Here is a 23,496-nt window from a genome sequence, read left to right as displayed (position 1 = left end):
CTTGTCACTTCTGTGAAAACTTCTCGATGACGACTGTATTTCTCCCGGATGGAGATCGCGTCTGCAGAGGAAATCTATTTCTCCGTCGTCTACATCCGGAACGAAGACTGCTAATATAGCGTTCACCTGTCTTTCCGCCCAGCGGAAAACTTTTGCAGCTTCTGCTCCTTGTTCCGCCCTAGCGGCTTACTTTCGCCACTGCTGTCAAGTCGTCCGACAGAATTAACACGGGCAGATCACGAAGAAAATGTTCGTTGAAAATAGCTCTTAATTCAAGAAAGCTTATTGCAGACAAGCTTCCCAGCTTGACCTTTTCCTCTGGAAATACTCTTGGAAAGACTGCTCCCCAGCCTCAGAGATCTGCATGCATGGACACCAGGATCTAATCCTGGATCCCGAACCTTCGTCCCTCTAGGAGGTGAGACTGTGCAGACACCACAGGAGCGATATCCTGGCCATTAGGATTATATTCCGGTGCATGTGCAAGTGAGACCCGGACCACATTTCCAACTGGTCCCGTGAAAACCACTCTGGCATATGACCTGCTCACCGAAAAGGCCTCTTAGGCCGCACCCATCTTCTTCAACAATGGAACTTATTGATGGATTGTCACTGCAAATCTGACCCGACTCTGAATTCTCAGACCTCTTTTCACAAGAAAACACAGAACCTCAACCGTTCAGTAACTACTCTGATACCCACTACCGACATCCGCGTCGTTGGGACAACAACCATTCCCTGTGTCGAAGAACAGTCAGAGAGAAACAACTATTTGGAGCACTTGTTTCTTGACCTCACCGGAATCAGGGGAGCGTCTCAGTACAGAATAACAATGGCTCTTACTATTGAAAGAAACCATCATACTGCCAACACTCCGGTGAGATGCAAAGACAATCCTGGATATCAACCCAGGTAGGCTGAATGCTGAGAAAAACGCATTTAAACCCTTTTTCTACCTTTACGTGCTGGAGCTCCCTCCCCAGCCCTGGCCTGAGAGATTCCAACCTGTAGTTCAACTAGAAGTCTTTGTTTCTGGTGGATGGGGATCTGAACCCAGGACCCCAGCTGTTGTAGTGCAGAGCACTGTACCACTAGGCTACTCGAGTGGCTATATATATATATTTTTTTTTAACAGGCACAGTAGGACAAAATCCTGAACCTGACGCAAGTCTGTTATGGCGCCGTGTACTACCTCCCCTTCCAGAGGGGAATCAGTAAGATCTATTTGAAAACTCAGTGAGGAGAATCATCTGTAAATTCCAGTATGTCCCCCTTTTGCTTCTACTATTAACCCCCAGGTCCAAGTCCATTCCCGGACTGACGGAAGAGTATTAGACGAGTTACCACCGGTGTGGGCTCCGGCCAGAGAGACCCAGCGACATGCGGTGGATGTGGTAGAAACCAAAGACAATATCCGCTTCTGCGAACCTAACAAGGCTGCAGAGCTCTTACCTTTTCACCTTCCACTATCTGCACAGAAGGGGAAAAAAGATCTGTATCGAAGCAGTTAAAATTACTGCATCCCACCAAAGAATGCGTCACCAACCGTTGCGAGGGAATCTAACTCACGAAGGTAGACTTACCAGTGTTATTCGCCGAGAGTGACTTAACTGAGGCATCCCCAAACAGCGGTACACCGTCACAGGGAAAGAACTCCAGTAACTCTCGGAGTCAGCCTCAGCATTCCTCCGGCCACACCTACTGCAGACGCACGGCAGCCTGCCGCAATGTTATAGAGAAGAACCAACATAAGAAACATCCCCTCTCTCTCTAGGGTAATACTATCGGATGTTTTTCTGAATACAAGCACTCCCCCATGCGCATGTAATGCAAATAACCTCAAAGCATATAAGTAAAATATCACTTAGCTTCCTGTATACGATCCTTTGTGACAGGGCCCGTGCCGACCAGGAGTTGACTTTCACAGTATTCTATCCGCGGCGGGAAAAGAATAAACACTCTGACTCCTCGTGAGGATCTGAGACCAACTCGTCACGGCCGACCTAGAGCTTTATCAACAGAGCGACCAGCACATGAGAAGGAATACTTTTACTTCAGCATTCATTAGAACTTGCAATATGAATATACATATTTAAATACACATAAACACACATATCCTCCCTCTCTCTCTCCCTATATATATATATATATATATATATATATATATATCATACATATAAGTATTATGTCCAGAACCCCAGGGTCCCTAGTGACATTAATGTGTGCTGAATGTGTACGACCATGTACTGAATGCCCAAGTCGTGGATCTGACCAGGAAACCTTATGGTCGACATAAAACATAGAAATTGTCGACAACAAGGAGTGGAAACTAGGTAAAATTAACATTCTTACGACCCCGAGGGGTTCGAGGGAAGTATATACACATAAATTTAATATCATTCCCCCACAAATAAAAGTACATCTGTACCAGAGCTACAGGGCCATAGAACCGTACCCTGTACAGGTATAGGTTTTGACTTCATGTTAATTTACCCCCAGTAATAACAGTTGGTGCTGACAGGTCACCCACATACTACTGTGTCACCCATACAGTGTTTACTTTGAAAAAGCATACAATTACCGACCTGCTGACACTTGATCTACAGACCCAAGTACCCTCAGGAGTCGGCAATGCCGACAGAGGGATTCCCATAGCCAGCTCGTGGCAGAGCACACACACGTCGACACATGAGCACTATAAGCTATCATGGGTATATGTGACAGGGAAAACACAGAATACAAGTACAACTCATTGACTAACACGCCCATTATAGTGTATAGTGCTATATTTATCTATTTTGCACTAAAACCACCTTGCCCCCCCCCCCCCCTCGTTTTCCACTGTTAGCTGCCTAACAGTGCTTTTTGGCGGGGACATTAGGAGAAAATGGCGCTGTAACAAGTTGTGAGGGCTAAGCCCCGCCCCCTCGCTGCGCGCTTCAGCCCCTCTAATATTATACATATTTATACTGGCGGGGGTCCCTATACAGTGCCTATGCACTGTACACTTCTTTTGCCAGTTGCAGGAAAGAGGTATATTGCTGCCCAGGGCGCCCCCCCTGCGCCCTTGTAGAACCGTTGGTGTGTGGGAGCAATGGCGCGCAGCGCGACCGCTGCGCTGTACCTCCGACCTGAAGTCTTCTGCTGTCACTGAAGTCTTCTTTTTCTTCCAATACTCACCCGGCTTCTGTCTTCTGTGAGGGGGTTGACGACGCGGCTCCAGGAACAAGTAGCTAGGCGCACCAAGTGATCGAACCCTCTGGAGCTAATGGTGTCCAGCAGCCTAAGAAGCAGAGCCCTTAACTCAGAAGTAGGTCTGACTTCTCTCCCCTCAGTCCCACGAAGCAGAGAGCCTGTAGCCAGCAGGTCTCTCTGAAAATAAAAAACCTAGCATAAAGGACCTCATTCCGAGTTGTTCGCTCGCAAGCTGCTTTTAGCAGCTTTGCACACGCTAAGCCGCCGCCTACTGGGAGTGAATCTTAGCATAGTAAAATTGCGAACGAAAGATTAGCAGAATTGCGAATAGACACTTCTTAGCAGTTTCTGAGTAGCTCCACACTTACTCGGCAACTGCGATCAGTTCAGTCAGTTTCGTTCCTGGTTTGACGTCACAAACACTCCCAGCGTTCGCCCAGACACTCCCCCGTTTCTTCAGACACTCCCGCGTTTTTCCCAGAAACGGCAGCGTTTTTTCACACACACCCATAAAACGGCCAGTTTCCGCCCAAAAACACACACTTCCTGTCAATCACATTACGATCACCAGAACGAAGAAAAAACCTTGTAATGCCGTGAGTAAAATTCCTAACTGCATAGCAAATTTACTTGGCACAGTCGCAGTGCGAACATTGCGCATGCGCAATTAGCGGAAAATCGCTGCAATGCGAAGAAAATTACCGAGCGAACAACTCGGAATGACCACCAAAGTCTTTCCAGAGAAACTCAGTAGAGCTCCCCTAGTGTATGACTAGTCTCTCCTGGGCACAGAATCTAACTGACGTCTGGAGGAGGGGCATAGAGGGAGGAGCCAGTTCACACCCATTCAAAGTCTTATAGTGTGCCCATGTCTCCTGCGGATCCCCTCTATACCCCATGGTCCTTACGGAGTCCCCAGCATCCTCTAGGACGTATGAGAAAATGGGAAAATCCACCGATAGTGGACGCATCAGTCTCTAGGCTGTCACGAAAAATTGTATTGCCTGTACCTGGTGCAGCCTCCCTAAAAGACACGGCTGATCGTCAAATTGAGACTACACTCAAATCATTGTACACAGCTACTGGGGTGGCCCAGAGACCCACTATTGGATATGCGTGGATCACAAAAGCCATTGCTAAATGGTCAGGTAACCTAATTTAGGGGTTAGATTCCTTGTCTAGGGGGATGCTGTTTTACTCCTGCAGCATATGCAGGACTCTGCGAACTTTATGGTGGAAGCCATAAAAGAGATAGGCTTGCTTAATGCATGCACCACCGCTATGGCAGTGTCACCACGCAGGGCTGTGGCTACACCAGTGGACTGCTGATGCGGACTCCAGGAAAGGCGTGGAAGGCCTACCATTCACAGGAGAGGCCTTGTTTGGAGATGAACTTGACAAATGGATCTCCAAAGCTACTGCGGGTAAGTCTACGTATCTTCCTTCCGCAGCTCTCCCAGCCAGGAAAGCTTATTCAGCTTCAAATTTACAGTCCTTTCGGGCGGACAAGTTTAAGGGCAAATCCAGAGGTGCTTCTATGTCCTCCAGAGGCGCAATGGGTAAACCACACAAACCAGCAACTGCAGGTGTTCAGGAACAGAGCTCAGGCTCTGCTTCCTCAAAGAGTTCAGCATGACGGTGGACCACAATGCCTGGAAGGCTGTCAGGTGGGAGCCCGACTAAAATTCTTCAGCAACATCTGGTCAAGTTTGTGCCGGGATCCCTGGGTCATAGATCTTATTTCTCAGGGCTACAGACTGGAGTTCCAAGAGTTCCCACCTCACAGATTCTTCAAATCATGCTTACCAGTTTCACAAGAGGCAAGTGTAACTTTACAGCATGCCATCCAAAAACTGGTACAGACTCAGGTCATTGTTCCAGTTCCACCTCATCTGCAAAACAAGGGGTACTATTCCAACTTGTTTGTAGTACCGAAACCGGACGGTTCGGTATGGTCGATTCTGAACCTCAAGTCCTTGAACCAGTTCTTAAGAGGGTTCAAGTTCAAGATGGAGTTTCTGAGAGCGGTGATCTCAGGTCTGGAGGAAGGGGAATTACTAGCGTCTCTGAATATCATGGATACGTACCTTCACATTCCGATCTGGCAGCCCCATCAGGTTTATCTACGGTTTGCACTGCAGGACAATCACTACCAGTTCCAGGCCCTACCATTTGGTCTCTCCACGGCACCGAGGGTGTTCACCAAGGTGATGGTGTTTCAACTCCGCAAACAGGGAGTGAATATAATTCCGTAGCTGGACGATCTTCTGATAAGGGCGCTGTCCAGGGAGAGGTTGGTGGACAGCACTGGCCTCTCAACCAAACTTCTCCAGGATCATGGGTGGATTCTGAACCTTCCGAAATCTCACCTAGAGCTAACACAGAGGTTTCCATTCCTGGGAATGATACTGGACACAGTCGCAGGTGGTGTTCCTTCCCTTGGAAAAGGCATTGGTAATCCAGTCGATGGTTCGGGATGTCCTGAAGCCAACCCCGATATCGGTTCATCTATGCATTCGCCTTCTGAGGAAATTGGTGGCCTCTTACGAGGCGCTTCAGTACGGAAGGTTTCACGCAAGACCCTTCCAGCTCGATCTGTTGGACAAATGGTCCGGATCGCATCTTCACAGGCACCAGAGGATCCGTCTGTCGCCAAAAGCCAGGAACTCCCTTCTGTGGTGGCTACAGACTTGTCGCCTAGTTGAGGTTCGGATTTCAAAACTGGATTCTGTTAACCACGGATGCAAGCCTCAGAGGTTGGGGAGCAGTCACCCAGGGGGTGCATTTTCAAGGAAGATGGTCAAGTCAGGAAGTCATCCTTCCAATCAACATTCTGGAACTCGGGGCCATATACAACGCCCTTCTGCAGGCCTCATATCTTCTTCAAGATCAGGCCATTCTGGTCCAGTCGGACGATGTGACAGCAGTGACGTACATAATCCGACAGGGTGGAACGAAAAGCAGAGCAGCAATGTCAGAGGTGTCAAGAATTCTCCACTAGTCATAAAAAAATGCTGTGGCACTGTCAGCGGTCTTCATTCCTGAGTAGACAACTGTGAAGCAGACTTCCTCAGCAGACACGACCTTCACCCAGGGGAGAGGGGCCTTCGATGGGAATATCCACAATTCGACATGATGGCCTCTCCTCTCAACAAGAAGCTCAAGCGGTATTGTTCCAGGTCAAGAGACCCACAGGCCACAGGCAGTGGCGGTAGATGCCCTGACGACTCCAGGGGTCTATCAGATGGTGTACGTGTTTCCTCCAATTCCTCTGATCCCAAGAAGGGGTAACTTCTAAACATTACCACCATATTTGGAAGCAATATGGCTCTTGGTGTGAGAGCAGAAAATATTCTGTGGTGGAACGGCACCTTGGGATCTCAATTTGGTGCTGCAGTTCCTCCAATCGGACTGGTTTGAACCGTTACAGGAGGTGGACGTAAAATATCTTACGTGGAACAACGTTACACTGTTGGCCTTGGCTTCGGCAAGACGTGTGTCGGAGCTGGGGGTTTTGTCTCACAAAAGTCCCTATTTAATTTTCCATGAGGACAGAGCTGAACTCAGAACTCATCAGCAATTTCTTCCTAAAGTGGTGTCTGCGTTTCACATTAACCAACCTATTGTGGATCCGGTTGTCACCAACACCTCTGCTACTTCAAAGTCTTTGGATGTTGTGAGGGTTTGAAGGGTGTATGTGCAGCGAACAGCTCATCCCAGAAAATCGGACTCGCTGTGTGTTCTTTATGATCCCAATAAAATTGAGTGTCCTGCTTCAAAGCAGTCTATTGCACGCTGGATCAGGCTCACTATCCAGCATGCTTATTCCATGGCAGGTTTGCCGGTTCCAAAATCTGTACAGGCCCACTCTACTAGGTCAGTGGGTTCTTCCTGGGCGGCTGCCCGGGGTGTCTCGGCTTTACAGCTCTGCCGAGCAGCTACTTGGTCGGGTTCGTACACGTTTGCTAAGTTCTACAAGTTCAATACTTTGGCCTCTGAGGACCTTCAGTTTGGTCAATCAATTCAGCAGGTACCTCAGCACTCTCCCACCCGGTTTGGGAGCTTTGGTACTTCCCCATGGTACTAAATGGAACCCCAGTATCCTCTAGGACGTAAGAGAAAATAGGATTGTAATTGCCTACCGGTAAATCCTTTTCTTGTAGTCCGTAGAGGGTACTGGGTGCCCGCCCGGTGCTTTGTTCTTCCTGCACTGTTACTTGGTTAAGTATTGTTGTTTGGTTCAGCCGTTGCTGTTCCAAGTTTGATTAGCATGGCTTTCCTTTTGTTGTGTGTGCTGTTTCGGAATGTCACCACTATCCTTTTATATGCTTCTCTCAAAGTATGTCCATCTCCTCCGGCAAAGTTTCCTAGACTGAGTCTAGTAGGAGGGCCAAAGAGGAAGGAGCCAGCCCACACTATTCAATTCTTAGAGTGCCCATGGCTCCTAGTGGACCAGTCTATACCCCATGGTACCAAATGGAACCCCAGTATCCTCTGCGGACTATGAGAAAAGGATTTACCGGTAGGCAATTAAAATCCTATTTTTGCATTTTTACACCATTTTCATACTGTACCATCCACGTAGACTACGATTGGGAATAGTAACCTGTGCCGAGTACAGCTGTAGCGGAGCGAGCCATGCAAGGGGACGCGGTACACCACTTGGGGTTCCCAGTGCTCTGACGGTGATTACGACACCAAAAAAACATAAATAGGTCAACCTTTTTTGTGTTGACCCTTTCCCGTGTAGACCTTTGTACCTGACGACCTTTTCCTGTGTCGACCTTATGCATGTCGACCTTTTGCAAGTGTCGACATAATGCATATTGACCTAGACATTGTAGATCTTCTATACCACAACCATCTTTAGAAAAAGTGGTGTTTATCAACCAGCAAACCCAGGGTTATCCCTGTGGATACCTATGGACCCTGGAGAAGAAATAGCTGTTATCACTGAAAAGCAGGGATACACACACACAGATGCACTAGAACAAAAGGTCCATTCCTGGTGGGTGATGTGCAGAGGGACTGCAATGTGCAAGACGGGAAACTGCGCATGCCTGGAAATAATTGGACTATCCCCCAAGCTATATGTACACTCACAGCAGTATCTGTGCTGGAGGGGGTGAGATGAGGGTTACAATCGACTCCCTTTATTAGGAATACATAAAGACCCCTTTTTTTTAGTTCTCATTGACAGAAGGACCGCTGTGCATTACTAAGATGAAAAGTACACATGAAGTAACTGAAGTTTTTATACACAACTAAGGGGTATATGCAATTGCGGTCGAATTCCCGAAATTGTCGAATTTCGGGTCATTTTCGCCAAAAAAAAAATTAGTCAATGCAATTCAGTGCTTTCCGTCAAAAAAACGGACTTTCAAAATTCTACTTTTTGAAATTCGACTTTTTGCAAATTCGACTTTTCTGCAATGATACAAGTGCTGCAATTCGACAAAAGCATATTCAATTCAAGTTTGGAAATTCGACAGCAGTGCTTTTAGACAGTAAATTCGTCATTTTCAATCCGCCACACTTTGGAGGGTGAAAACAATAAAAAAAAATTTAAACATGTTTTTTTTTGTGTTTTTTTTTTTTTTGGGAATAGCATATCTATTTATATTAGAAGGGATTAGGTACTTTTTTTTTTTTTTTTTTGGAGGCACAAGTATTATTTATATATTTTTAAAAATATTAATTTTTTTTTTTTTTTTTTTTTATTGCTGGAACGGTAAAATAATTTAAAAAAATGGCGTGGGGTCCCCCCTCCAAAGCATAACCAGCCTCGGGCTCTTCGAGCTGGTCCTGGTTCTAAAAATGCAGGGAAAAATTGGGCAGGGATCCCCCGTATTTTTAAAACCAGCACCGGGCTCTGCGCCTGGTGCTGGTGCAAAAAATACGGGGGACAAAACTTCGTTGCGCTCACCTGATTGGCTGTGCGCTGTCTGAACTCAGACAGCGCATCGCACAGCTCCGTCCATTATATTCAATGGTGGGAACTTAGCGGCTAGCGGTGAGGTCACCCGCCGGTCAGCGGCTGACCGCGGGTAACCCCACCGCTGACGGCAAAGTTCCCACCATTGAAACTAATGGAGCGGCTTTGCGATGCGCTGTCTGACAGCTCAGACAGCGCACAGCCAATCAGGTGAGCGCCACGGAAGTAGCGCTTCCTGATTGGCTGAAGGGACTTCAGTGACAGGAGTCACGTGATGTCCCGGCATTCGTGGAAAGGGGTCTCATGTGAAAGCATGGGACCCCTTTCAGTCCGGCATGGAACGGGTGTTCGTTTTTTTTTTTTTTAACAAGTTCGTGGATTATCTCTGGACGTGGATGTACCTCTGGACGCTGGAAGGTGAGTATAATTGTTTTCACAGGTACCCTCGGATCGTCGGAGACCGTGGCAGTCGGCATGTCAACATAGGTAAGTATGTGTGTGTCGGCAGTGTGTAATAAAGTTTTACTTGTCACGGTGTGTGTGTCCTGTTTTTATTTGGGTATTTTTTTCCCAGTAGAACTACAGGTACCAGCGGGCCCGGTTTTCTCCCGCATGCTGGTACTTGTGGTTCGCCAAGTACCAGCTTGCGGGGGAGGCTTGCTGGGACTTGTAGTACTGCTGGAAAAAACAATATTCTTGTCATTTTACTCAAGGCTATCAGCCTCCCATCCGCAGCCTTTGGATGGGGGGGGACAGCCTCGGGCTTCACCCCTGGCCCTTGGGTGGCTGGGGGGGGGACCCCTTGATTGAAGGGGTCCCCACTCCCCCAGGGTACCCCGGCCAGGGGTGACTAGTTGGATATTTAATGCCACGGCCGCAGGGCACTGTATAAAAGTGACCCCCGGCTGTGGCATTATCTGTCCAGCTAGTGGAGCCCGATGCTGGTGTGAAAAATACAGGGGACCCCTACTCGTTTTGTCCCCCGTATTTTTTGCACCAGCACCAGGCGCAGAGCCCGGTGCTGGTTTTAAAAATACGGGGGATCCCTGCCCAATTTTTCCCCGCATTTTTAGAACCAGGACCAGCTCGAAGAGCCCGAGGCTGGTTATGCTTTGGAGGGGGGACCCCACGCCATTTTTTTTTCTGGTTTTTTTAAATTGCGGCAAAATCCGGCAAATCGGCCGATTTTCGCCCGCGGGACTGTCGAATCCGTTTTTCATTGAATATGGCGAATTCCGGCAGCCACCTGCCGGAATTCACCTGTCGAATTGTGTCGAATTAAAAAACGGCGATAATTTGCCGCGATTCGCAGTGAATTGCATATACCCCTAAATCTGCCCGTTACGCTCCCTTTCACCATCTGCATAATGTCGCCAAGCTAGGAGGGAAGTACGTCAGGAACCCTGCAGGCAGAATGTGAGTGACAGACTTGTAGACTTGCTCTGTAACGTGCAGTGGTGGATACATAGCCCAGCGCCTGGACAGTGAGGTCACTGCGCCTTAATTGACTCAAGTTTCAGCTTGTACATTTGCATAATATATTGGTCTAACGATGAGGACTGTTGCTGCAGCTGCCTGTAGTGGAGCGGGGAGATACTATTATAGAAACTGTTTACCAGAACGGTGTATATATTTATTACATGCACGCCTTTGAAAATTCAGTGGTTTAAATGAAGAAACACAAACCAGTGTGTATCAATAGCGTCCAATATTTACGGATAAATATCTCACATGGGTAAACAGTACCTTATTCACACAATGTATTCATTACATTAGCAGTGTACAATGACATGGTTTTGCTTAAATGAATTGGGATAAAAGATATACAGTACCTGCGTCAGGGGTAAGACAAATGCTTTATGTTTGAGCGTTATGTTCCCTATAACTAACTGTAGCTACAACAGGGGCATTCTGTGTAAGAGGTGGAATGGATTTGTCTTTAGGGATATCATGTTGTGTACTGAATAATCCATAGTGCTCCATTGGTCTGTTGTCTGCCACTTCCTCCTCCTCCCTGGATAACGGATCTGTGTGTGTGCCCTAAGACACCTCCCTTTCACTGCCCAGGAGCGCCTGCTACATTCTCAATACGCTTCTCCCAGCGTACGTCTGACACAGAAACTGTAACTCTGGGCCTGATTCACAGATGTCGGACGTAGTGGAACATTGTTTTGCCATCGTGCATGTGTTACAGCCACACAGAGTGATAAGTGATGGCGGGCGTAGTGAGGTTTTATTCACAAAGTAAAGGGTGGGGGGATGGCTACAAAAACGCAGACTTTTTTTGGCGAGTCCAAGTTAGCCCCTGTCCAGTTGGACTGGTCCTGGATTTGGCCGTAAACAACATATAGGTCTGAGATTGTTCCAGTGTGTACCAGCCATTAGGCACAAGCACATTAGCAAAAATCGCTCAACATAGTCCGACGTCAGCACTGCTTCCAGCTGTCAATAGGGCCCAATAAGTGGAATGCAGTAAATAGGAAGTAATCCTGTCTGACCGTAATAGCAAATGATGGTGAGAAGCCGACTGCCAGTAAGATCGCTGTGGACACTCCTCTAAATGTACAAGCTGATATAAGACTGCGGATACGTCTTCAGACACTTATTCTATTCATTTTAAGAAATTACTTAACCAATTTCCTCTGGTTTATGGTAGTTATAAGATTTAAAAATGATATTTAAAAAACTGGTCGCAGCACTGCTCACCCCCGAGTCGCCCCAGGAAAAACACTGATCTGAGAGCACAGCAATGCGCAAGTAATGTTAAAAACCCAAGTAAAAAAACATCTGGGGGCATATGTAATAGTGTCCAAGTTTGCCAGAGGAGTGGAATGCCGTCTGATCTCTGAGGGGTTTTTTAAAGCAGCAATCATTTACAAGGCATAACCATGCCTTGTAAATGAGGGTATCCGGTCGTTAGGTCGACAGTAAGTAGGTCATCACTGTCTAGGTCGACCACTATTGGTCGACAGTAAGTAGGTCGACAGGGACTCTAGGTCGTCATGAAAAAAAAGTCGACATGACCTTTTCACTTTTTTTCCCATTTTTAAAACTTTTTCATACTTTACGAATCATATGGACTACAATTGGGAACGCAAGCATGGTGAGCGAAGCGAGCCATGCGAGGGGACACGGTGCACTAATTCGGGTTCCCGGTCACTGTACAAAGAAAACGACACAAAAAAAACAACTTTAAAAAAATCATGTCGACTTTTTTCATGTCGACCTAGAACCCATGTCGACCAATAGTGGTCAACCTAGACACTGTCAACCTAACTCTATTCTATCTAACATACCACACACGTAAATGAGTGCCGCTTTTTAAAAAAACCTGAGATCGGATGGTATCCTGTACACTGGGGCAGATGTATTAAGCCTAGAGAAAGCATAAAGAAGTGATAAAGCTGTGATAAGCGCAAGGTGATAATGCAGCAGCCAATCAGCTCCTAACTGTAAATGTACATATTGGAGCCGATTGGCTGGTGCATTATTATCACCTTGCACTTATCACTGCTTTATCACTTCTCCAGGCTTGATACATCTGCCCCCCTATTATATATGCCCCATGATGTTAAAAAGTTCTTCAGTCATATACATGATTAAAAACCACAATCAGCTTCCAGTTATTTCATAGACTATCCAAGCCCAGCATCTTCAATTTAAGTTATTGTGCACCTAGAATTAGCTGTATGGTTTTAAATGTTCTGTAGGTACCTCAAATGTATCCTAATATATTGACGTCACACGAAGTCTAATTGTATTACTGAGCACTTTGAATGGAATTTAACACCCCCCCCAGGCATATCACATGATAAATAACAACCCAATAGCGAATGATCACTGCTGAAACTTCTAGACACTGAGGATGGTACCGATTGACATGCAGTCAAGAAAGAGGAAACAGCCTTTAAAATGAGCGGACACTTCCTGTAGCCACCGAATGGTTAAAATCCAGGCATGTCATTCTAGGCTCAGAATGAATCGTAGATTCGGTCAGGAGTTAGTATTTACACTGAGCAAAAATGACATATACTAAAATGCACTTGTTCTTTACAATATAATTGTTATGGCTTCTCACCGGTGTGAGATTTCTGATGTTTAACTAGATTTGCCTTCTGGGTAAAATATTTCCCACAATCCTTGCAGGAAAATGGCTTCTCGCCGGAATGGGTCATCTGATGTCTGATGAGAACAGCTTTGTTTGCAAAACATTTTCCACACTGTGAGCATGAAAATGGCTTTTCGCCTGTGTGGATTTTCTGGTGCTCAATAAGATTTCCTTTCTGTGTAAAACATTTCCCGCACTCGGAACATGGAAATGGCTTCTCTCCCGTGTGAACGATCTGATGTTTAAGGAGAACGGATTTGTGTCCAAAACACTTCCCGCACTCAGAGCAGGAAAACGGCTTCTCCCCCGTGTGGCTTCTTTGGTGTCTCACAAGGACGGTTTTGTTTGTAAAAGATTTCCCGCAGTCGGAACAGGAAAAGGAACTTTCACCTGTGTGAATTCTCTGATGGTCTAAAAGGTTTGCTTTCCTGGTAAAACATTTTCCGCAGTCCGAGCATGAGAAGGGCTTCTCGCTGGTGTGGATTTTCTGGTGCTCAACAAGAGTTGATTTACGTGCAAAACATTTCCTGCAATCAAAGCAGGAAAATGGCTTCTCGCCAATGTGAACGATCTGATGTCTTACAAGCGAGGACTTTTTGGTAAAACCTTTCCCGCATACAGAACAGGAAAACGGCTTCTCACCAGGGTTGATTTCCTGTGGCAAAATAGCTGGGATGCAAAACGCGTCGCCTTCAGCATATGGAAACATTTCATCACCTCTGTGAAGTGTATTATCTGCATTTTCAGGAAAATCTTCCCCACGTCTTGATTGGTCAGATGAATTATCTGCACTTTGTGTATTTGGGGCAATGGAGTTTTCTCCTAGAGAATCTTTTGTGATGTCATCGTCATCATCATCGTCCATGTCGCAAACTAGAGATAAAGTTAAATGTCCCTCGGCTGATTTTCTGCTGTTCCGTTTCTCTGCTGTAAGTAATATAAAATGTGTGGAAATATAAGTATATATATATATATATATATATATATTATAGAAGTTTATTTAATTTTATTTATATTCATTTACAAAGGAAGCGTAAGGCAATGCCCCAAACTGTCCATGCTATTCAATGGCTCCCTTGCAATGGTCATCCCTACTGAATTTGGTATCCGGATGATAGATCTACAATGTCTAGGTAGACATTCAATAGGTCAACATGTACAAAATGTAGACGATGAAAGGTCGACATGACAACGGTCAAAGCGTTTTTTGTTTTTTTTCCACATATTTTCCCAACATTTGCTTGATTTACTATCCACAATGGACATCTATTGGGAATAGTAACCTCAAGCGTGCCACCTTGCCCGAAGCGAGGGTACACATTTCTACTGATTGTAGTCACATAACATGGAGTATAAGGTTTGGCCTTTTCACCCTGTCGACCATTTGTACCTGTCGACCTAATGAATGTTAACCATACAGTGTCGACTTGACAGTATACCTAGACAGTGTAGATCTATTATACCACACCCACTGAATTCAAACTCCTTCGAGAACACGTTCTAAAATAATAACTATACATATATGTTGTGGAGTTTGTACATACTCCCCGTGCTTGTGAGGGTTCCGCTGGGTGCTCCGGTTTCCTCCCGCGATAAAAATAATATACTGATAGAACTCCTTTCTATATATAGGGGTCTAATCATGAAGCAGCAAAAAGAGTGGAGAAGTGAGCCAGTGAAGAAGTTTGCCCATGGCAACCAATCAGCTGCTCTGTATAATTTCGTAATATGCAAAATCCTAAATGTTACTTCTGGGCTGATTGGTTGCCATGGGCAACTCCACTGGCTCAATTCCCCACACTTCAATGCTTCATGAATTGACCCCTTAGTGTTTATTACCCACCTGTGCTGATAAGTGCAGGGGTATCCTCCTCCTCCTCCTTACACTGCTGCTCGCCCATCATATACGTCTCTTCTTCAGAATCAATCTTGCATGTGTTAGTACTCACATCTCTTAATTTATCATCCTACATATAGTAGAAAAAAAAAAAGTTAAAATAACTGAATTTGAGAAAGCCACAACTTATGGGTAATGGCGAAAAAAAGTTGAGGTTGGGTACGGAACACCGGCAGTCAGAAGACCGACAGCGGAATTCCGACACATCCCGGGTAAGTATTTTTACCCTAGCTCGACTCCTAACCCTAATCCACCCCTTCTGCAGCCTAACCCTAACCTCTTCCTCCCAACAACCTAACCCTAACCTCCCACACCCCATCAGCCTATCCCTAACCTTCCCCACCCCCTCAGCATATCCCTAACCAAACCCCTAGTGCCTAACCCTAACCCTGGTACGTCAGGACGTGTCGGGTTCTGAGCGTCGGAATCCTGATTACGGGGATTTTGACCACATCCCAATAAAAGCATATAAAAGCACTTCAGCACAGTACACAGGCTGCCCCCTTTCTATAATTACACATTTTGAGAAAGCAAAACTAATGCTTTCATGCCATAACCCACGCCAAACATTGAGGCCCCTGGGGATGGCAGCCAGGACTTACATAAACTCAGCCAGGCTCCCATTTTACATCCTCCACTATGGCAGATTCAACCACAACATATTCAAAAACCTTATACTAATCAAGGTGTACTGTAGCTAGCACTTGTCATTTCTAGAAATGCCCCTTCCACCTACCTCATTAGCATGTGTGGTACTGTGATCTTCCTCTGTAGGATCCTGTGAGTACTGGGGACTGGAGCATCTCTCTGGGGTATTTCTGATACTGGATCCATCTGCAGGTAACACATAGTGACTGAGTACAGTGTATATACTGTATGTGTTTATCAGATGGTGCACATATCAGTGACTTGTACTTTCTCATTCCTTAATATAATCTCAGGATTTCAATGGGGAAGAAGAAGACAAAGAAAAAAAGATTTATGGGGGATGCTGGGTATGGTCTTAGTGGGGCATAGGAATAGAATTTAATGCACAAACCTGGAAAGTATATTTCTCATACGTCCTAGAGGATGCTGAGGTCACCATTACAACCATGGGGTATAGACGGGATCCGCAGGAGACATGGGCACTTTAAGACTTTGAAAGGGTGTGAACTGGCTCCTCCCTCTATGCCCCTCCTCCAGACTACAGTTTTTAGAATTGTGCCCAGTGAGACTGGACGCACTACAGGGAGCTCTACTGAGTTTCTCTGAAAATACTTTTTTGTTAGGTTTTTTATGTTCAGGGAGGCTGCTGGCAACAGTCTCCCTGCTTCGTGGGACTTACGGGAGAGAAGTATGACCCACTTCCAGTGAGTTCAAGGGCCCTGCTTCTGGCTACAGGACACCACTAGCTCCTGAGGGTTTGATCGCTGGGTATGCTCAGATGCTCGCTCCCACAGCCTGCCGTCATCCCCTTTCAGAGCCAGAAGTCAGAAGACAGGCGAGAAAGAAAAGAAGACTTCAACTTCAGTGACGGCATTTTATGAGGTACCGTGCAGCAGGCAGACGCTGCGCGCCAAGCTCCCACTCACACAGCACTGCAGGGTGCAGGGCGCAGGGGGGGCGCACTGGGCAGCTGAAAAAACATCCTCATTAAGCCCACTGGCAAGAGGGGACATTAGTGCAGCGGCACTGTCCCAGCCTCCGCCAGTATAAATATTGAGAAAAGCGGGATAGAAGCGCGCCATGAAGGGGGCGGAGCTTCTTCCTCACAAGTCACGCCGCCATTTCCTCTCCACAGCAGAGACGCTGGTCCTCTTTAGACAAGTACCAGGGGTGCAAAACGGGAGAGGGGGGGGGGATATAATTGGTGCAATATATATATATATATATATATATATATATACAGGTTGAGTCTCCCTTATCCAAAATGCTTGGGACCAGAGGTATTTTGGATATGGGATTTTTCCGTATTTTGGAATAATTGCATACCATAATGAGATATCATGGTGATGGGACCCAAGTATAAGCACAGAATGCATTTATGTTACATATACACCTTATACAGCCTGAAGGTCATTTTAGCCAATATTTTTTATAACTTTGTGCATTAAACATAATGTGTATACATTCACACAATTCATTTATGTTTCATATACACCTTATACACACAGCCTGAAGGTCATTTAATACAATATTTTTAATAACTTTGTGTATTAAACAAAGTTTGTGTACATTGAGCCATCAGAAAACAAAGGTTTCACTATCTCAATCTCACTCAAAAAAGTCCGTATTTCGGAATATTCCGTATTTCGGAATATTTGGATATGGGATACTCAACCTGTATATATATATGTGATAAAAGCGCTATAGGTCTGAAGCATTGTCTTGGCGCTTTCAGACCCGTTTTCTCAGCGCAGGGTTGTGAGCTGGCAAATTCCTCTCTGTGTTTCTCTGACAGACTTTACTGTGGGTCTGTCCCCTATATGCCCGGAGTGTCTGTGGGTGTTTGGTGCACAAGTGTTGACATGTCTGAGGCTGAAGGGTCTTCCCAGGAGGCGGATGTATTAGGGACGCAGACGGCTGCGGGTGTGACCCTGTCGGCACCGCCGACACCTGATTGGGTAAATGTGTTGAACGCTTTGAATGCTAATGTGGCTCTTATTAGTAAGAGGCTAGATAAGTCTGAATCGCAGACCCAGGCATGGAAGAAATCCGTGGAAGATATGTTATTCCAAAGTCAGGTCCCCTCAGGGTCACAAAAACGTACGTTGGCCCGGTTGGCAGACACTGATACCGACACGGACACTGATTCCAGTGTCGACTATAGCGATTCCAGTTTAGACCCAAAATTGGCTATAAGCATTCAGTACATGATTGTGGTGGTTACAGATGTATAACATATCACTGTGGACCCAGCTATCCCTGATAAAAGGGTCTGTATGTATAAAGAAAGGAAACCTGAGATAACGTTTCCTCTCTCTTATGAACTGAACACGCTATTTGAAAAAGCTTGGGAAGGTCCTGACAGAAAGTTTCAGATTCCCAAAAGAATTATGGCAGCTTATCCGTTTCCCTCAATGGATAGGGAAAAGTGGGAGTCACCCCCCACCGTGGACAAGGCCTTGTCTCGTTTGTCTAAAAAGGTGGCTCTCCCGTCACCTGACACGTCGGCCCTTAAGGATCCTGCGGATCGTAAACAAGAAACTACGTTGAAGTCCATTTATGTGACCACGGGTACACTACTCCGACCTGTCATTGCGTCTGCGTGGGTAAGTAGTGCTATCGAAAAGTGGGCAGATAACTTGTCATCTGATATAGATACCCTAGATGGGGATGGCATCCTCTTTACGCTGGGTTATATCAAGGACGCTGCAGCATACCTTAAGGAAGCTGCGAGAGATATTGGTCTTTGGGATCAAAGGCCAATGCCATGGCTGTCTCAGCTAGGCGTGCGTTGTGGATTCACCAATGGAATGCTGATGCTGACTCCAAGAAAAGGATGGAATCTCTACCATATAAAAGGTAAGGCCTTATTTGGAGACGGCCTTGATGATTTGGTCTCTACGGCTACCGCGGGTAAGTCATCCTTTTTACCTTATGTTCCTCCACAACAAAAGAAACAGCACCATTATCAGATGCAGTCCTTTCGGCCCAATAAATTCAGAAAGGGCCGAGGTTCTTCCTTCCTTGCTACTAGAGGAAGGGGAAGAGGTAAACGATCTCCAGCCTTGTCAGGCTCCCAGGAGCAGAAGTCCTCCCAGGCTTCTGCCAATTCCACCGCATGACGTTGGGGCTCCTGTGCGGGAGTCCGCACTGGTGGGGGCCCGTCAAAAACTCTTCAGTCAGTTTTGGGTTCGGTCGAACCTAGACCCTTGGATTTTACAAATAGTATCCCAAGGGTACAAGCTGGTGTTTCAAGACGTACCCCCTCGCCGGTTTTTCAAATCGGCCTTACCAGCTTTTCTTCCGGACAGGGAGGTAGTTTGCGACGCAATACAAAAATTGTGTCAAAATCAGGTTATCGTCAAGGTTCCCCAGTCACAACAGGGAGAAGGTTTTTATTCGAGCCTGTTTGTGGTCCCGAAGCCGGACGGCTCGGTCAGACCAATCCTAAACCTGAAATCCCGGAATTTCTACCTAAAGAGATTCAAATTCAAGATGGAGTCTCTACGAGCAGTGATCTCCAGTCTGGAGGAAGGGGATTTTATGGTGTCGGTGGACATAAAAGATGCCTATTTACATGTTCCCATTTATCCTCCGCATCAGGCTTACCTAAGATTTGCAATTCAGGATTGTCATTACCAATTTCAAACGTTGCCGTTTGGTCTATCCACGGCTCCGAGGATTTTCACCAAAGTGATGGCGGAGATGATGGTTCTCCTTCGCAAGCAAGGAGTCACAATTATCCTATACTTGGACAATCTCCTGATAAAGGCGAGATCCAGGGACCAGTTGGTCCAAAACGTTGCACTCTCCATGACAGTTCTTCAACAACATGGTTGGCTCCTAAACGTGCCAAAATCACAGTTGATTCAGACGACGCGGTTGTCGCTCTTGGGAATATTAGACACAGAACTACAGAGAGTCTTTCTTCCTGTGGAAAAGGCTCTGGAACTTCAGAGTCTGGTCAAACAAATTCTGAAACCAGCAAGAGTGTCAATCCATCAATGCATTCGGTTGCTGGGGAAGATGGTTGCGGCGTACAAGGCCATTCAGTTTGGCAGGTTCCATGCCAGGGTGTTCCAGTGGGACCTGTTGGACAAGTGGTCCGGGTCCCATCTACACATGCACCAGAGGATAATCCTGTCTTCCAAGACCAGGGTATCACTTCTGTGGTGGCTGCACAGCTCTCAATTCCTAGAGGGGCACAGGTTCGGGATCCAGGACTGGATCCTAGTAACCACGGATGCAAGTCTCCGAGGCTGGGGAGCAGTCACACAGGGGGAAAACTTCCAAGGAAGATAGTCAAACCAGGAAACTTGTCTCCACATAAACGTTCTGGAGTTAAGGGCCATTTACAACGGCCTACTACAAGCGGAACATCTTCTTCGAGGTCTGCCTGTACTGATCCAGTCGGACAATGTAACAGCAGTAGCGTACATAAACCGTCAGGTCGGAACGAAAAGCAGAGCGGCGATGGCAGAAGCCACAAGGATTTTCCGCTGAGCGGAAAAGTATACAAGCGCTCTGTCAGCAATCTTCATTCCAGGAGTGGACAACTGGGAAGCAGACTTCCTCAGCAGAAACGATCTCCATCCAGGAGAGTGGGGACTCCACCAAGAAGTCTTCGCAGAGGTGACAGGTCGTTGGGGAGTTCCTCAAGTGGACATGATGGCTTCTCGTCTCAACAAGAAGCTTCAGAGATATTGTTCCAGGTCAAGGGACCCTCAAGCGATTGCAGTGGATGCTCTGGTGACACTGTCGGTGTTTCAGTCAGTGTATGTGTTCCCTCCACTTACTCTCATTCCAAAAGTTCTAAAGAGCATAAGTAGAACAAAGGTCCAAGCGATCCTCATTGTTCCAGACTGGCCAAGGAGGGCTTGGTATCCAGATCTTCAGGAATTACTCATCGGAGATCCCTGGTCTCTTCCTCTGCGTGAGGACCTGTTACAACAGGGGCTGTGCGTGTATCAGGACTTACCACGGCTACGTTTGACGGCATGGCGGTTGAACACAAAATCCTAGCCCGTAAGGGTATTCCCAGTGAAGTAATTCCCACACTCATTCAGGCCAGCAAAGGGGTAACGTCCATACATTACCACCGTATTTGGAGGAAATATGTTTCTTGGTGTGAATCCAAGAAGGCTCCGATGGAAGAGTTTCAGCTAGGACGGTTTCTCCATTTTCTACAAGCAGGTGTGGATGCGGGCCTAAAATTGGGCTCAATTAAAGTTCAGATTTCAGCCTTGTCGGTTTTCTTTCAGAAACAACTGGCCTCCCTTCCAGAAGTTCAGACTTTCGTGAAAGGCGTGTTGCACATCCAACCTCCATTTGTGCCTCCAGTGGCACCATGGGATCTTAATGTGGTGTTGCAGTTCCTTCAATCACATTGGTTTGAACCTTTACGGAAGGTGGAGTTAAAATTCCTCACTTGGAAAGTGGTCATCCTGTTGGCCTTGGCATCTGCAAGGCGGGTGTCTGAGTTAGCGGCCTTGTCTCACAAGAGCCCTTATTTGATCTTCCATGAAGATAGAGCTGAATTGAGGATACGTCAGCAATTTTTACCGAAGGTGGTTTCCTCTTTTCACATAAACCAACCTATCGTGGTACCTGTGGCTACTGACGCCTTCATTGAGTCAAAATCTCTGGATGTGGTCAGAGCTTTGAAGATTTATGTCGCCAGAACGGCTCAGATTAGGAAAACAGAGGCTCTGTTTGTCCTGTATGCTCCCAACAAGGTTGGGTAGCCTGCTTCCAAGCAGACCATTGCACGCTGGATCTGTAACACGATTCAGCAGGCCCATTCCACGGCTGGATTACCATTACCGGAATCAGTGAAGGCCCATTCCACTAGAAAGGTGGGCTCATCCTGGGCGGTTGCCCGGGGGGTCTCGGCATTGCAACTTTGCCGAGCAGCTACTTGGTCGGGGTCAAACACTTTTGCAAAGTTCTACAAGTTTGACACCTTGGCCGATGAAGACCTTAAGTTCGGTCAATCGGTGCTGCAGAGTCGTCCGCACTCTCCCGCCCGTTCTAGAGCTTTGGTATAATCCCATGGTTCTAATGGTGACCCCAGCATCCTCTAGGACGTATGAGAAAATAGGATTTTAATACCTACCGGTAAATCCTATTCTCTTAGTCCGTAGAGGATGCTGGGCGCCCGTCCCAGTGTGTACTGTATCTGCAGTTATCAGTTCTGGTTACACATATGTTGTGTTACGTTTATTGTCAGCATGCTGCAATTGTTCATGCCGTTGGCCTGTGTTCTGTTGAATGCCATGTTGTGCGGCATGCTTGAGGTGTGAGCTGGTATGAATCTCACCTTAGTTTAACAATAAATCCTTTCCTCGAAATGTCCGTCTCCCTGGGCACAGTTCCTACAACTGGAGTCTGGAGGAGGGGCATAGAGGGAGGAGCCAGTTCACACCCTTTCAAAGTCTTAAAGTGCCCATGTCTCCTGCGGATCCGGTCTATACCCTATGGTTCCCCAGCATCCTCTACGGACTAAGAGAAAAGGATTTACCGGTAGGTATTAAAATCCTATTATTACATGTATTGCTGAAAATGGTAAAAAACATACAATGATGGGATAGACACAAAATGCTCCATGTTAGGATGCAGGTATAACTCAAAATTCTGTGAATGGCAAATTGCATGCAATGCTGGGAAGGGTTTGCAAGGATGCAATGCCGGGAAGGGGGTGCAAAGCGTAATGCCGGAAAGGGGGTGCAAGGCGGAATGCCGGGAAGGGAGCGCAAGGCGGAATGCCGGGAAGGGAGCGCAAGGCGGAATGCCGGGAAGGGGGCGCAAGGCAGAATGCCGGGAAGGGGGCGCAAGGCAGAATGCCGGGAAGGGGACGCAAAGCAGAATGCCGGGAAGGGGGCGCAAGGCAGAATGCCGGGGAGAGAGTGCAAGGGAGTACAAGGTGCAACTCTAAAAAGGAGGTGGCAAGGTGCAGTTCCAGGACAGGGGTGGCAAGAATGCAATGTCGGGAAGGGGTGAAAAGGATGCAATACTGGGAATGCATTGCAAGGTGCAAGGCATCATTTCTGGAAGGAGCAATGCCGGGAAGGATGTGGCAAGGCAAAATGCCGTGAAGGGGGTGAAATGTGTAAGGCCAGCAAAGGGTGCAAGGAGCAATGCTGCGAAAGGGGTGCAAAGAGCAATGCCAGGAAAGAGGTGCAAGGTGCAATCCCGAGAAAGGGCGTACAAGGCACAATGCTGGGCTCAGCATATGCTCCTCTGACCCCCCACTATAATCCAGCTCTGACAATAGGACAAACTAGATAAAAAAACTATATTGAACATACTCAGTGATGATTTCATATTCAGTGCTGGTAAATATTGTTGGCCAGTGAGTGCCCGTAACGAGACTGTCTGGCGAATGAGATTATGTGACTCCTCTTTCAGACATAGCGCTCACCTGTGCTGATATTTGAAGGGATTTTCTCCTCCTCCTTACACTGCTGGTCACTGCCCCACACACACGTCTCCTCTTCTTCCTCTATAACTTCAATTTTAATATCAAGTAAGTCTTCTCCCTGAACAGCCCACAAACAATACAGACAGCATGTTTAAATGGTGATTTTTGCACTTACAGTACACCTCTGATTATCCAAATGAAATGGGATCAGGAGTAATGCAGCTAATCAGTTTGTCGGATAACTGGACATACTGTATATCAATCATCATATGTATGTGTTTGTTTTTTCCATA

The 23,496-nt window shown here is 46.6% G+C and overlaps 1 protein-coding gene across 5 annotated transcripts in view; it reads right to left on the bottom strand.

The window, feature by feature from the left end:
• Positions 1-10,823: 10,823 nt before the first annotated feature.
• Positions 10,824-23,496, bottom strand: part of LOC135054883 (oocyte zinc finger protein XlCOF7.1-like) — a 247,351-nt gene continuing 234,678 nt past the window's right edge. For all 5 annotated transcript variants that reach the window (XM_063958319.1, XM_063958320.1, XM_063958318.1 and 2 more), the window contains 4 exons: positions 23,204-23,321; positions 15,872-15,969; positions 15,082-15,205; positions 10,824-14,165 (listed from right to left, as the gene is read on the bottom strand). In XM_063958319.1, the coding sequence (XP_063814389.1) occupies positions 13,195-14,165; positions 15,082-15,205; positions 15,872-15,969; positions 23,204-23,321 (1,311 nt within the window). In that variant the 3' untranslated portion in view covers positions 10,824-13,194. The remainder of the gene's footprint in view (positions 14,166-15,081; positions 15,206-15,871; positions 15,970-23,203; positions 23,322-23,496) is intronic.

This window comes from Pseudophryne corroboree, chromosome 3 (genome assembly GCF_028390025.1).
Source record: "Pseudophryne corroboree isolate aPseCor3 chromosome 3, aPseCor3.hap2, whole genome shotgun sequence".
NCBI lineage: Eukaryota > Metazoa > Chordata > Amphibia > Anura > Myobatrachidae > Pseudophryne > Pseudophryne corroboree.
Note: the sequence above shows the minus strand (reverse complement) of the source record. Positions and strands in the feature narration are given on the sequence as shown.